This window comes from Moschus berezovskii, chromosome 26 (genome assembly GCF_049115385.1).
Source record: "Moschus berezovskii isolate FMDL1 chromosome 26, NW_MosBer_1.0, whole genome shotgun sequence".
NCBI lineage: Eukaryota > Metazoa > Chordata > Mammalia > Artiodactyla > Moschidae > Moschus > Moschus berezovskii.
The window spans coordinates 48768427-48781968 of record NC_142485.1 but is presented as its reverse complement, the minus strand read 5'-3'; the positions used below and the strand labels follow the sequence as shown (position 1 = coordinate 48781968).

Below are 13542 nucleotides of genomic sequence, written 5' to 3'. Positions count from 1 at the left end.
TGGCGTGCTGTGATTCATGGGGTTACAAAGAGTCAGACACGACTGAGTGACTGAACTGAACTGAAGGAATCTAAAAGGGCTTCCCTGATAGCTCATTTGGTAGAGAATCCTCCTGCAATGAGGGAGACCTGGGTTCAATCCCTGGGTTGGGAAGATCCCCTGAAGAAGGGAACAGCTACCCACTCCAGTATTCTGGCCTGGAGAATTCCATGGACTGTATAGTTCATGGGGTTGCAAAGATTTGGACACAACTGAGTGACTTTCACTTTCACACATCTTAAAATACTGCATTCACAAATATCACCCACATCAGCTAAACCATCTAAAGCTAGAAAGGAGCCATTATTGATCAGTGTTCAGTGATTACAGGCTTTCTTACACTGTGGCCTATGCACAATCCATAGACACAGCAATAGTGAAGGGATGGGATGTCTAGTTTATAAACTACCTGCTTTGTGTTGGGCACTTTACATATATTCTCTCTCCCAAATAGATCCTCTCAACAATCTATGAGGTTCAGTTCAGTTCAATTCAGTCACTCAATCATGTCTGACTCTTTGTGACCCCATGAACTGCAGCATGCTAGGCCTCCCTGTCCATCACCAACTCCCAGAGTTTACCCAAACTCACGTCCATTGAGTTGGTGATGCCATCCAACAATCTCATCCTCTGTCATCCCCTTGTCCTCCTGCCCTCAATCTTTCCAAGCATCAGGGTCTTTTCAAATGAGTCAGCTCTTCGCATCAGGTGGCCAAAGTATTGGAGTTTCAGCTTTAGCATCAGTCCTTCAATGAACACCCAGGACTGATCTCCTTTAGAATGGACTGGTTGTATCTCCTTGCCGTACAAGAGACTCTCAAGAGTGTTCTCCAACACCACAGTTCAAAAGCAAACATTTTCAGTGCTCAGCTTTCTTTACGGTCCAACTCTCACATCCATACATGACTACTGGAAAAACCATAGCCTTAACTAGATGGACCTTTGTTGACAAAGTAATGTCTCTGCTTTTTAATATGCTGTCTAGGTTGGTCTAACTTTCTTTCCAAGGAGTACGTGTCTTTTGATTTCATGGCTGCAATCATCATGTGCAGTGATTCTGGAGCCCCCAAAAATAAAGTCAGCCACTGTTTCCACTGTTCCCCAGTCTATTTGCCATGAAGTGATGGGACCGGATGCCATGATCTTAGTTTTCTGAATGTTGAGCTTTAAACCAACTTTTTCACTCTCCTCTTTCTATGAGGTAGATACACTTATTCCCATTTTACAGGTGAGGAAAATAAGGGCCAGAGAGTTTAAATACTTTTCTAAAAGTCACATGACTAGTGAATGACAGAAGCACAATTCAAAATTAAATTAGATACATCTGGCTCTAAAACCCATCAGCACATTGCCTAGATTCGGCAAAGAAGGGAGCGTGAAAGGGGCTCCACTGTCTTACTGATCATGATGCCTTCCTATAGAAGCTTCTGGAAGGCAGACATCTGTCTGAGTCAAGCATCTTGTCCCAAGACTTGGCATCGTAACAGTAAAAACAACAACAAAACTAAAAGTGCTTAGTATTAAAGACATTGAATAAAATGTTGGACAGATGTATAAAGTGTGGAGATGGGAATATGTGGGGCCCTCATTCCCCTTGGCACACACATATCAGACTCACAGACAGACCTGTCATGTGCCCTCTTAGCTAACAGCAGTCATTAGGATCTGCCACTGTCTTCATTTACAGGACTTTGAGAACTCAATGAAAATGTGGGAGTGCAAGCATTCTGAAATCCACGCTACCTCTCAACCCCTCTCAATAGCTGGATTCCCAGGAATCTCAAGATAGCCTCTCTGATGAGGAGTATGCCCAGATGCAGCACTTAACTCGGCTTGCAGAAAACCTCATCAGCAGGTAAGTGGTCTGGCCCAGATACACCCCTGGGAATCCCAAGAAGGGATGGGGAGAAGAAGCCAGCTTGTGTCTGTAGGCTACTGGAGAGCCTGACCTCAGAAAGGAGTCTTGCCCAGAGCTCTGAGGATTGAAAGGGAGCCTAACAATCCAGACAGGAGTCAGCTTGGACTTCTCCCATTAAGTACAAAGACAAATTTTGATCTCTTTCTGCTGCCCCAGACCCAACAGGATTTAAAATATTTATCCTTGGCCTTAAATATCAGGAAGGCCTTAAAGTTTCTGGAATCAGCTCCTTCCTCTATTCTAGCCTCCCACTCTTCCAAAGTACCTAGTATCTAATTTAGGTGAGATAAGGATGGACAAAGTGGGAATTCCCTGGCAGTCCAGTGGTTAGGACTTGGTGCTTTCACTGCCAGGACCCGGGGTTCAGCCCCTGGTCAGGGAACTAAGATCCCCCTAAAAAGGATGGACAAAAGTGAATACCTACAGAAGAGTAGAAACATTTTCTGGCATAAGTGGCTACCTAGAAAGAAGTAGAAATAACAGGAGGGAGTAAAGAATACAATTCAGGTACTCAGAGCTTTCATTTTTACTTTTAATCCTAACCCTCACAAGTACCTCAGGCCAGAAGTCCTTCAGAACTCTAGACTCATTTATCTCTCCTTGCTTTATTACAGACTTACTGACCTTAGCAAGGTCCACCAGCATGTGTCTGTCCTCATGGATTCTGTGAATGCCAGTGCTAACACCCTAAACGATGTATTTTACAAACAAGAGAGTGGCAATGAGACAGCTGCAGCTTCCTGCACTCCCATTGAGGTAAGGGAGGAAGAGGTAGATGAAGGAAAGGAGTAAACCAAATAGGAAAGGGAATAGAAGGGAAGGCAGAGGAACCAGAGGCTGGATAGAAAACCCGAGCAAATGACATGGCAGGAAACTGATGGATGGAGTAGAAAGGGAGGCAGATATTCCTTGACTTGTTACAGGTTCAGAGTGTTTACTGGGAGAATCCCATAGCAGACTTCATCAGCCTGAGAGCTACCTAGCACTCTAGTCTCAAGGAGAAATAGCCTGTGAATGGAGAGGAACTTGGCTTTGACCCTTCCTTATCCCAGGTGGATCCCTGTATAACCTGTTAAGGTGATACTTGTCATTGAAACCTGAACTCCAGTCTGCCTTGGTTTTCCTCTTGAGGGAAAGGTCCAGATTAGGATGCTTGATGTTAAATGTGCCATCTCGTGACTTGACCCACTGGCAGAAGATTTTTAAGTGATGTTTTTAAAAAGTAACTTTATGCTAAGAAAACCATGCAAAACGGCCACATACAGGATCAGGGTCTCCTAAAATATAGGCTACCTATTTATTGGGGGCCAGATCTTCTTTGGAAGGGGCCTGGAGTTTCACAAAGAGAGATGGTTAGGCCTGATTCCACATTCCTTGGAAAAGGTGGCTTCAACTAGTGGCATGGAGAAGGCAATGGCACCCCAATCCAGTACTCTTGCCTGGAAAATCCCATGGACGGAGGAGCCTAGTGGGCTGCAATCCATGGGGTCGCTAAGAGTCAGACATGACTGAGCGACTTCATTTTCACGTTCATGCATTGGAGAAGGAAACGGCAACCCACTCCAGTGTTCTTGCCTGGAGAATCCCAGGGACGGGGGAGCCTGGTGGGCTGCCATCTATGGGGTCACACAGAGTCGGACACAACTGAAGCAACTTAGCAGCAGCAGATAGTGGCAAGAAGTGGCCTCAAACTTATGTCCAGTTTGCATATTTTGTGTTTCCCTATACCCAGAGTACTCAATCAGTGATGATAAATGCAAAGTTGTCCTATGTCACTACAAAGGACACACAATACAGCTGCACTTGTAGTTGATAGCTGGCATCAGTTTTGACTGGTTGGTGTCCATGCTGAACTATTAGTTGTGCTATATTGTGAATATTACTTTTTCACTTATAGCCACATCCGACTAGCCTGCCCCTGCCTTCCCACAAAAAAGCCAGTTGCATGCTTACTAACCAACAACTTCTCTGTCTTTGTCCTTTCCCTTCCTTTCTTTTCTTCTCCTCTCAGACTTTAACCAGAAATGATGCAGTAGATGTTACATTTAGTCTTAAAGGGCTCTACGATGACACCAAAGCTTTCCTGGATGAAAATTTGGTGAGTGGATGGGTTTGGAACAAAGGAGGCCAATGTATCCCATCTGAAGTTGGTCACAGTCTGCACTTGGTTCTAGGCATTGGAAAACATGTAGGAGCATTTTGCCCAGGTGCTTATCTAGCAGTGCCTGCTGTGCCATCCTTACCTAGAGTTATCATTGATCATGTCACTTCATAAATTATGCGAGTCCATAGGAACTATCATATCCTTGAAGAAAAATTTCCCCCTCTCCTTTGGCAAATGTTTCTTAGGTCCATATGAGACCAAACAGAAGTAGGGTGTTCTCATTATACCCAATACAGCTCCAGTAGAAAAGGGTGAGCCCTTTTGAGCTGCTCTGTGTCTCCCAAGTTTCCACAATACGTGTTTCACCATGTGGGAAAAGAGTTAGGAATAGCGGGGAAAGTTGGCGGTCTCTGAGTTCAAATCTGCCAGTTCAGTTCAGTCACTCAGTCGTGTCTGACTCTCTGCTACCCCATGAATCACAGCACGCCAGGCCTCTCTGTCCATCACCAACTCCTGGAGTTCACTCAAACTCATGTCCACAGAGTCGGTGATGCCATCCAGCCATCTCATTCTCTGTCGTCCCCTTCTCCTCCCGCCCCCAAACTTTCCCAGCATCAGAGTCTTTTCCAGTGAGTCAACTCGTCACATGAGGTGGCCAAAGTATTGCATTTTCAGCTTTAGCATCACTCTTTCCAATGAACACCCAGGATTGATCTCCTTTAGAATGGACTGGTTAGATCTCCTTGCCGTACAAAGGACTCTCAAGAGTGTTCTCCAACACCACAGTTCAAAAGCATCAATTCTTCGGTGATCAGCTTTCTTCACAGTCCAACTCTCACATCCATATATGACCACGGGAAAAACAATAGCCTTGACTAGATGGACCTTTGTTGGCAAAGTAATGTCTCTGCTTTTTAATATACTATCAAGGTTGGTCATAACTTTCCTTCCAAGGAGCAAGCGTCTTTTAATTTCATGGCTGCAATCAGTATCTGCAGTGATTTTGGAGCCAAAAAAATAAAGTCTGACACTGTTTCCACTGTTTTTCCATCTTTTTCCCATGAAGTGATGGGACTAGATGCCATGATCTTTGTTTTCTGAATGTTGAGCTTCAAGCCAACCTTTTCACTCTCCTCTTTCACTTTCCTCAAGAGGCTTTTGAGTTCCTCTTCACTTTCTGTCATAAAGGTAGTGTCATCTGCATATCTGAGGTTATTGATATTTCTCCTGGCAATCTTGATTCTGTATTAATTTCCTAAGGATGCTGTAACAAACAATGAAACCTCGGTGACTTTGGAAAACAGAAAGTCATTGTTTCACTGTTCTGTAGGCTAGCAGCCTGAAATCAAGGTGTCAGCAGGGTCATGTTCCCTCTGAAACCTGTAGGGAAATCCTTCCTTACCTCTTCCTAGCTCCTGGTGACTTTTTGGCAGTATTTGGAGCATTCCTTGGCTTGTAATATAGATGCATTGCTCCAATCCTCCATATTCACATGGTGCTCTCTCTGTCTTCCATGGCCATCTCCTTAAAGGACACCAGTCATACTGGATGAGGGCCTGCCCTACACCAGGGTCCAGATCAGGCCAATGTTCTCAGTAATTACATCTTTGGTGACTCTATTTCCCAATAGTTGAGGTACTGAAAGTTAGGATTTCAAGATATCTTTCTGGAGAGGACACAAATGAATCCATAACAGTATCTATGTGAGGTAACTTCACCTCTGTTTCCCAACCTACAAAATAGGGATTGTAATCTCTACCTCTCTCTACCTCTTGGGCTTCCCTGGTGGCTCAGAGGTTAAAGCGTCTCCCTCCAATGCAGAAGACCCTGGTTCGATCCCTGGGTCGGGAAGATCCCCTGGAGAAGGAGATGGTAACCCACTCCAGTATTCTTGCCTGGACAATCCCATGGACGGAGAAGCCTGGTGGGCTACAGTCCACAGGGTCGCAAAGAGTCGGACACGACTGAGCGACTGAACGGAACGGAATCTCTACCTCTAAGGGTTGTTGTGAGGATTAAACAAACTACTGTTTAATAAGTGTCTAGCTCTGCCTAGCAGCTTGACAGATGGTAGATTTTATCAGTTAGGGAAAATGGACTGAGGCTCAGTTTTTGAGCTACAAGAAGAGTTGCTATTTCTCATACTGCAAAGCCCATAGGCACACCTGTTGAGTGTGCACTAATGAGTCAACTGACCATGGCCACCCCACTTTGAGTTTCACTGCTAAGGCCCTGAGGAAGATGCTGTTCTGGCCTCTCCTCTAATTAAGGTTTATTTGAATAGGGGCCTCTGAGTTGATTTTGAAAGAAGTGCATCCACTTCCCCCTTCCATTTGCACATCTAATTGGCACACTCCACAGGTTCCAGATTGGCAAAGACAATCAGGCCAGACTGTCCCAGCATCTGAGCCCCAGGCTAGAGTTTCAGCCTTTAGAGACAGTACTAGAAGTACCTTCTATATATAGGTAGAGCTCAATGACCTTGCCAATTTGGGCAGCAGGAAATATGGGAGCCTGGCCTCTCATTGACACTCAGGCTTTCTTGAGGCTCATGGGCTCATGAAAATTGATTTATACCAGCCAACAACCCAAACTGAGCACATACCACATTTAATAAAGAACCTGGTAAGGACTCACATACAAACATCCAAATGAGACCTGGGTGCAAATGGAAGCTAAGAAAGGCCATATCATGAAGGTGACATGGACATAAGGTTTATTTCATTTGAATGTTGTTATTCCTACCTTTGAAGAAGGAGGAAAATAAGGAGCTCATTGTTGGTAGAGGGTTGTAGCATTTTGATGAAGAATATCCCACCCAGTAACTCCCACTTCCCTTATTTGGCAAACTGACTTAGTGATGTGTTCGAACAGGAACAAGAAGTGAGCAACAAAGTCCTGGGAGTCAGTTTGCACATTTATCTCAGAGAAGAGTCCTGGAAAAGGTCTCTCTTGGAGCCAGAAGGACAAGAGAATATTGCATGAGATTCAGGCCCACCCACATATTAGTTTTCAGAGCCTGATTCTCTAGGTGCCAAATAGGAAGTCACTAGGAAGTCATTGTATTCCTCTTCTATTATGATCAGGAATCGTTTTCTAAGGTCCCAGCTCCTCATTTTACTCTGTGGCTTTGGGTTTGCCTACCAAATCTTTTTTGAGCATTGCTTGTAAGTATGCCCCCAAGGACCCCTGCCCCTTTCCCCCTTACCTTCAAGTGATGACCATTTCCACCTGTCACCACTGATCCCCAGCCCACCACCATGCACACACACATGTCCTGTGCAGCTGAGCTACCCTGTACTGTCCTGAATCATCGGTTGTAAAGCAAAAGCAGGAGATCATTTGTCAGCATGACTTGGTCACCCTCTCATATCCCATCCTGATTGGTCATATCCTCCAATCCCACCCCCTGCTCATTCACCTGCCACTCATTTGTGACAGTTGGCAAGGTTCCACTTAAAGGCTGGCTCATGCACAGCAAGAAGCCACATGAGTACCAAATTGAAAGTAGAGCACATGCCAGGGAGGAGAGATGAAGTCAGGTTAGGTGAGCTGGAAAGGACATCAGGGTTGATGATATCAGCATGTGTCTGTCCTCCCAGCTCACTAATGGAATATGAACTATCTCACCCATGTTGCTGGTCTGGAACTTGGGTCTTCTAAGTTGGAGATGGTTTTAGAAGAATCTATTTTAACTCTTTCATGGAGTATACAGAGTTCATGCTGTAGGTGCTGGGGGATACTAGGGAATGCTTAAGCTTTGTTTCCTGGACCTGTGAGACAAGCCATCTGAAACTGAAGAATGAATAGCTAGGGGCTAAAAGCACAGTCTGGAGAGGTAAACCCTCTTTGCCAGGAAGAGAAATTTTGAGCTGTCTCTCTCTAGCCTCCCCCCCCCCCACCCCGCGGCTTGCTTCACAAAGCAGCCTTTAAATTATGGTAACTGGGTGATAAAGATCCCCTCCCCCCCAACCCTAACATCTAGCCACCCACATACCCTTTCTTGGATAGTATGGTACAGATGGTAAGCTATAGAGTTAAATAGATCTGGTTTCTGTACAGTCATGCAATCTTGAGCACTAAACTTCGAGTTCATTTTTCTATCTATAAAATGAGAATAATAATACGTCATAAGGTATTATCAAGCTATTGAGAAGATGGAATCAAATCATGTATGCATAGTGCCTGGCATATAGTATGTGCTTAAAAATTGGTAGCTATTATTATGATTACATTTAGATGTCTCCAGGGACTTGAGGATCAAGGGTAGGACCTCTATCCTGGACCCTAAGCTGTTGGGGTACAACTCAGTATTAACTTGTACTGGTCAAAGGGCCTCTCTGCTTGAAAACTGGGACTGTGCCAAGCTCCAAGGAAAGCATCACTTTCTGATTTTTTTCCTGAATCTCCCCATTGAGAAAGTAAAGAACTGGCTGACTATACTTTCCAGTGACCCTATGGGCCAAAGGAGATATAAGTTGGCAACCTGTGGTCTAATGGCCACTAGGCAGGGACTGGGAGTTGGGGAGAAGGCAAGTGTCTATGAAGGTAAACTACTAGGCATTGGATACTCACTCTTTTTCCTGTTTTCACCAGCTGAGAAATGCTGATAATGAGGCCACACTGAAAATTTCCCTGGATGCCATGAATAAGGAGTTTGAAAAGCTATCCAAGATTGACTGGATGAATTCAATCCTTTTTCCAGAGGTATGTGACCTGTGGATTGGGAAATAAAGGGAAAGAGGGGTTTTTCCTCAGGGCTTTGCCTTCCAGGACACAACGACTGATATAGCAGACGAAGACCAGTAGTGGCTTTCAACTTGAGCTTAATGGAGCCTCCTCCTTGCATCTCTTCACCATTTAAGTAGACAGGACAAGGCAGAAGGCACATTGAAAAACTTGATAACCATGGGAACATAACCAGAAAGAACCACTCTGTAAAGAAGATTGGAAAAGAATAAGTAAGATTGGTCTTTTTCTGTGCTTTTTTCCTGGCCACAATTCCCCTCCCCTGCTTAGTACCTGCTGCCAGCACTGAATTTCATCTGGTACATACCATTATGGCCAAAACCAGTTGTTTACAGCCAACATTTGTTCTAAATGGTTGGTGCCCAGGCCATAATGGTGGTTAAATCTACCAAATATCACCGCTCCCTTGCTGTTTTCTGTACCTCCCACTCTGGGAGGAAAGCAGACTTTCTCAGTGCCTTCCCCTAGCAGATGTGTGGCTTAAAAGAAAATCAAGCATGGCAGCAGTGGCTACAAGATAGCTCTGGGGATGTTGTCATTTTTTGACAATTCTGAGTGCTTTCCTGAGATGGAAGAAAAGTGCATTTCATAAATCAAATGACTGAAAGATGTCTACCTATCACCAGGTAGGTTACTCCCATTATGTTCTGACACAGGGTTTTTCTTTAAACTTCTCTACGTAGCATGGAATTGCTCATTTCAACACTGTGTAGGAATCCTTATTTATTCTACTCATTATGCTTGTTTTCTGACTTTATACACCAGTTATATGAATGTGAGCAAGCCATACAAGGATTTGGACTAGTGCAGCAATTAGGCTACCATTTAAGAGAAAAAGCCATAGGCAAATTCAGGTCTTAAAAAATTTAATAACTTTATCATATGCCTTTGCTGCTCTTGACCAGCAGCCCTCTGGGGAAGGAAAATATGCTGTTATGCAGAAAAGGAAGCAAACTCTTGTAACACTTTCTTCCTCAGTTCAACTAGCTAGCACCAAGCCCCTGACCTAGAGAGACAGACTGGATGTTGAGAGAACTAAGACAAACAGTCCATGCTCTGAGGTCTCAGTATTCAAGTTTGCCTTGTCTGGGCATAATCTCTTTTCTGGACTTCAGTATTTCCATAAAGATGAAGAAATGAGGCTCTAAAGAAGGCCAGAGTAGATTGCAAGAAAGGCAGGAAGATGTTGATCATTCACCTAACACCCACTTTGCTTGCCTTAATGCCACAGAAGATGCAGATCCACTTTGACGGGGAAAAGCAGGAGGAGAGTCAGTTATTCATTGGGCTTTCCAGAGTTTTGGTTGAGAGGGAAGGTCCTGTGCCTTTACTTTAGATTTCTTCTGAAAGGTAATTCAGAAGAGCAGTTATACATATGAGAGCATTTATTGAGGGGCTAGGGGTTTCCCCGGAGAAGGCAATGGCAAGCCACTCCAGTCCTCTTGCTTAGAAAATCCCATGGATGGAGGAGCCTGGTAGGCTGCAGTCCATGGGGTCGCTATGGGTCGGACACGACTGAGCGACTTCGCTTTCAATTTTCACTTTCACACATTGGAGAAGGAAATGGCAACCCACTCCAGTGTTCTTGCCTGGAGAATCCCAGGGATGGGGGAGCCTGGTGGGCTTCTGTCTATGGGGTCACACAGAGTTGGACACAACTGAAGTGACTTAGCAGTAACAGCAGGGGTTTCCCAGGTAGCTCAGTGGTAAAGAATCCGACTGCAATTCAAGAAACCCGGGTTCTATCCCTGGGTCAGGAAGACCCTCTGGAGAAGGGGATGGCTACACACTCCAGTATTTCTTGCCTGGAAAATTTCATGGACAGAGGAACCCGGTAGGGTTATAGACCATGGGGGTCGCAAAGAGTTGGACATGACTGAGCGACTAACCACACACACATTAAAGCATTTAGCAAAGCATCTGGCACAGAGTTCAGTTCAGTTCAGTTGCTCAGTCGTGTCTGACTCTTTGCAACTCCATGAATCACAGCACGCCAGGCCTCCCTGTCCATCACCAACTCCCAGAGTTCACTCAAACTCATGTCCATCGAGTCGGTGATGCCATCCAGCCATCTCATTCTCTGTCGTCCCCTTCTCCTGCCCCCAAACCCTCCTAGCATCAGACTCTTTTCCAGTGAGTCAACTCGTTGGATGAGGTGGCCAAAGCATTGGAACTTCAGCTTTAGCATCAGTACTTCCAATGAACACCCAGGACTGATTTCCTTTAGGATGGACTGGTTCAATCTCCTTGCAGTCCAAGGGACTCTCAAGAGTCTTCTCTAGCACCACAGTTCAAAAGCATCAATTCTTTGGAGATCAGCCTTCTTCACAGTCCAACTCTCACATCCATACGTGACCACGGGAAAAACCATAGCTTTGACTAGACGGACCTTTGTTGGCAAAGTAATGTCTCTGCTTTTTAATATGCTATGTAGGTCTGGCACAAAGTAGGATCTTAGTAAAGACCAAATGCCTTCTCAGGTATGGTACTAGTGAGTAGGGATGTCTCCCACACCTGAATAGATTGCAGATTGGCCGGCTTCCTGAAGCCGTCCTCGTTCACCATCTCTGCAAGCCTCTAAGAATTGTTTCTATCAGGCAACTAACATTTTGACCTTCCTTTTGTCATACTTTGCTAGGAAAAGTCCTCAGACACTGACAGCAAAAGCTTCAGATTGAAAGTTAAGTTCCCCAAATTGGGGAAAAAGAGGCCAGAAGAGGAATACAAGACTAAATCAGGCCAAGGCATCCAAGGTTTTATTGGTAAGTTTCCCCATTGTCATCAAGGTCATGAAGACCTCCCAGCAGCCTGGGTCCCTCCCTCCCAAAGACCTGGAGCTCACATTAGAAATGTGTGCAGGTACAGTAGTAATGGAGGAGGCATCCAGCTGGGAGCCAGCCTTAGGTGATGCCACGAAGTCTCTTGGATAAAGTATGAGTTAGAAAGTGATATGGAGGGACTTCCCTGACTGTCCAGTGGTTAGGACTCCATGCTTCCACTGCAGGGGGCACAGGCTTGATCCCTGGTTGGGGAACTAAGATGTCATGTTTTGTGCAGTGTGACCAAAAAAAAAAAAAGAAAAACCCTTAAGAAAAAATAGCAAGTGGTTATGGACACTGACAAGGAGAAAGCCTGAGCGGCAACCTTACAGTACAGTCTTTGTGATGTAAACAGCTGCAGAGGGAAAAATGAGAATAAGCAGTTAACTTTCCACTTGATTCATTCCTTTCTTTTCTGATAAAGTATTGCAAAATAGTCATAATTAGATCTCTTTCCCAGTCAAATACAACTACCTGCTCCAGAAAGCAGTATTATTTGACATGAGTTGGGGGTGTCGATATGGGCACCTACAGTGTCAAGAACAGTTTTCATGATCTATCTAAACATTCCTATTCTGTATCTGTTATAGTCAGTCCCTGGAAATGCAAACTTTGTTTCATTATTTGAATTTTGGTTCCACCTCTTCTTCAGAATACAGGCTTCCCAGGTGGCACAGTGATAAAGAAGCCACCTGCCAATGCAGGAAACATGAGACATAGGTTTGATTCCTGGGTTGGGAAGATCCCCTGGAGGAGGTCATGGCAACCCACTCCACTATTCTTGCCTAGGAAATAAGAGGAGCCTGGCAGGCTACAGTCCATAGGGTCGCAAAGAGTCAGACACAACTGAAGCGACTGAGCACTTCTTCAGAATTGGACTTAAATGTTCTTGATATGTCAGTGGAACTCAAAAGGATGTTCCCTTAGAGTTGTCAGTTATACCAATTCTGACGTCAATGGTCTTTCCTAAATTCTGAGCTTAGATGACCTGGAAGCTTGAGAGAGATAACAATGGTGGGCATAGGGGGAAAAGGATGGGGGGTGGCAGTTTTCTGTTTTTTGAGAAACTAAGACTTGCACAGATGCCAAGAGAGAATTTCCTGGATCAAGTTGTGTTTGGTCCAGCTATGTTGAGTCCCAAAGAATCTGCCAGCTAGGAGACCCATGGTGCTTGAGAGTCTGAATACTCAGAAGGGGTCAATAGCAGTTTCATGGATTATCAGGTTCTAAGAACGCATCCCATCTGTGTTTGGCTCACATGGTATTAGCTGGTTTTCTAAGATGGCTCAGAGATAGTTGATACAATATGAACAAATGAGTCTGTCTCCTAAAAGACTGTTTGCTCTCTTTAGGGTCCCTACATTTAGGCTGGCAATGTGCTAACCTCTTTGTTTCTATATTTGCTTTTTTTTCTCTAAAGGAAATTTGTGGCATCACAGACATCATGAAGATGAAGCAAAATATGATGATCCTCCAACAACATCAGGATCTCAACTATAATCCTAGAAAGCTGGAAGAACTCACAACATTTAGGATTCTACTAAAAACTCTTGAAACCTCAATACAGGCTAGACTAAATTATTTCAGAACAAACATGAGCACCACCAAGAAAGATCCTCCAACTCTTTACACTAATACATTTTTGTCTGGACTCAATCAGGTCTCCTTAGAGGTTTACGTTTTCTCATTGGCCAAAGATTCTTGTTCTGAGTTGTCTTGTTCAGTTCTCTTCATGCATCTTGAGCAATTACAATATTTAATTGAGATATGCTTTTTGTGAATGGCCTGGGATCTGCAAAGGATTCAAGGGAGTTCACTTTTTCAGGGAGTTGGGGAATGTTTTTCTCTGACTGGCAGAAAAACTGCTGATGCTAGGGAATGAATGAAAGAAATACTCTCAGGGAGGCAAGGAG

At 44.4% G+C, this 13542-nt stretch overlaps 1 protein-coding gene across 1 annotated transcript in view; it reads left to right on the top strand.

Moving 5' to 3' along the window:
• LOC129537450 (diacylglycerol kinase kappa-like) overlaps window positions 1–13129 on the top strand; it is a 148478-nt gene extending 135349 nt beyond the window's left edge. Inside the window, 7 exon segments of the mRNA XM_088832678.1 lie at window positions 1727–1801; window positions 1803–1894; window positions 2572–2713; window positions 3969–4055; window positions 8658–8768; window positions 11449–11572; window positions 13050–13129. Coding sequence (XP_088688804.1) covers window positions 1727–1801; window positions 1803–1894; window positions 2572–2713; window positions 3969–4055; window positions 8658–8768; window positions 11449–11572; window positions 13050–13129 — 711 coding nt within the window.
• The last annotated feature ends 413 nt before the right edge of the window (window positions 13130–13542 follow it).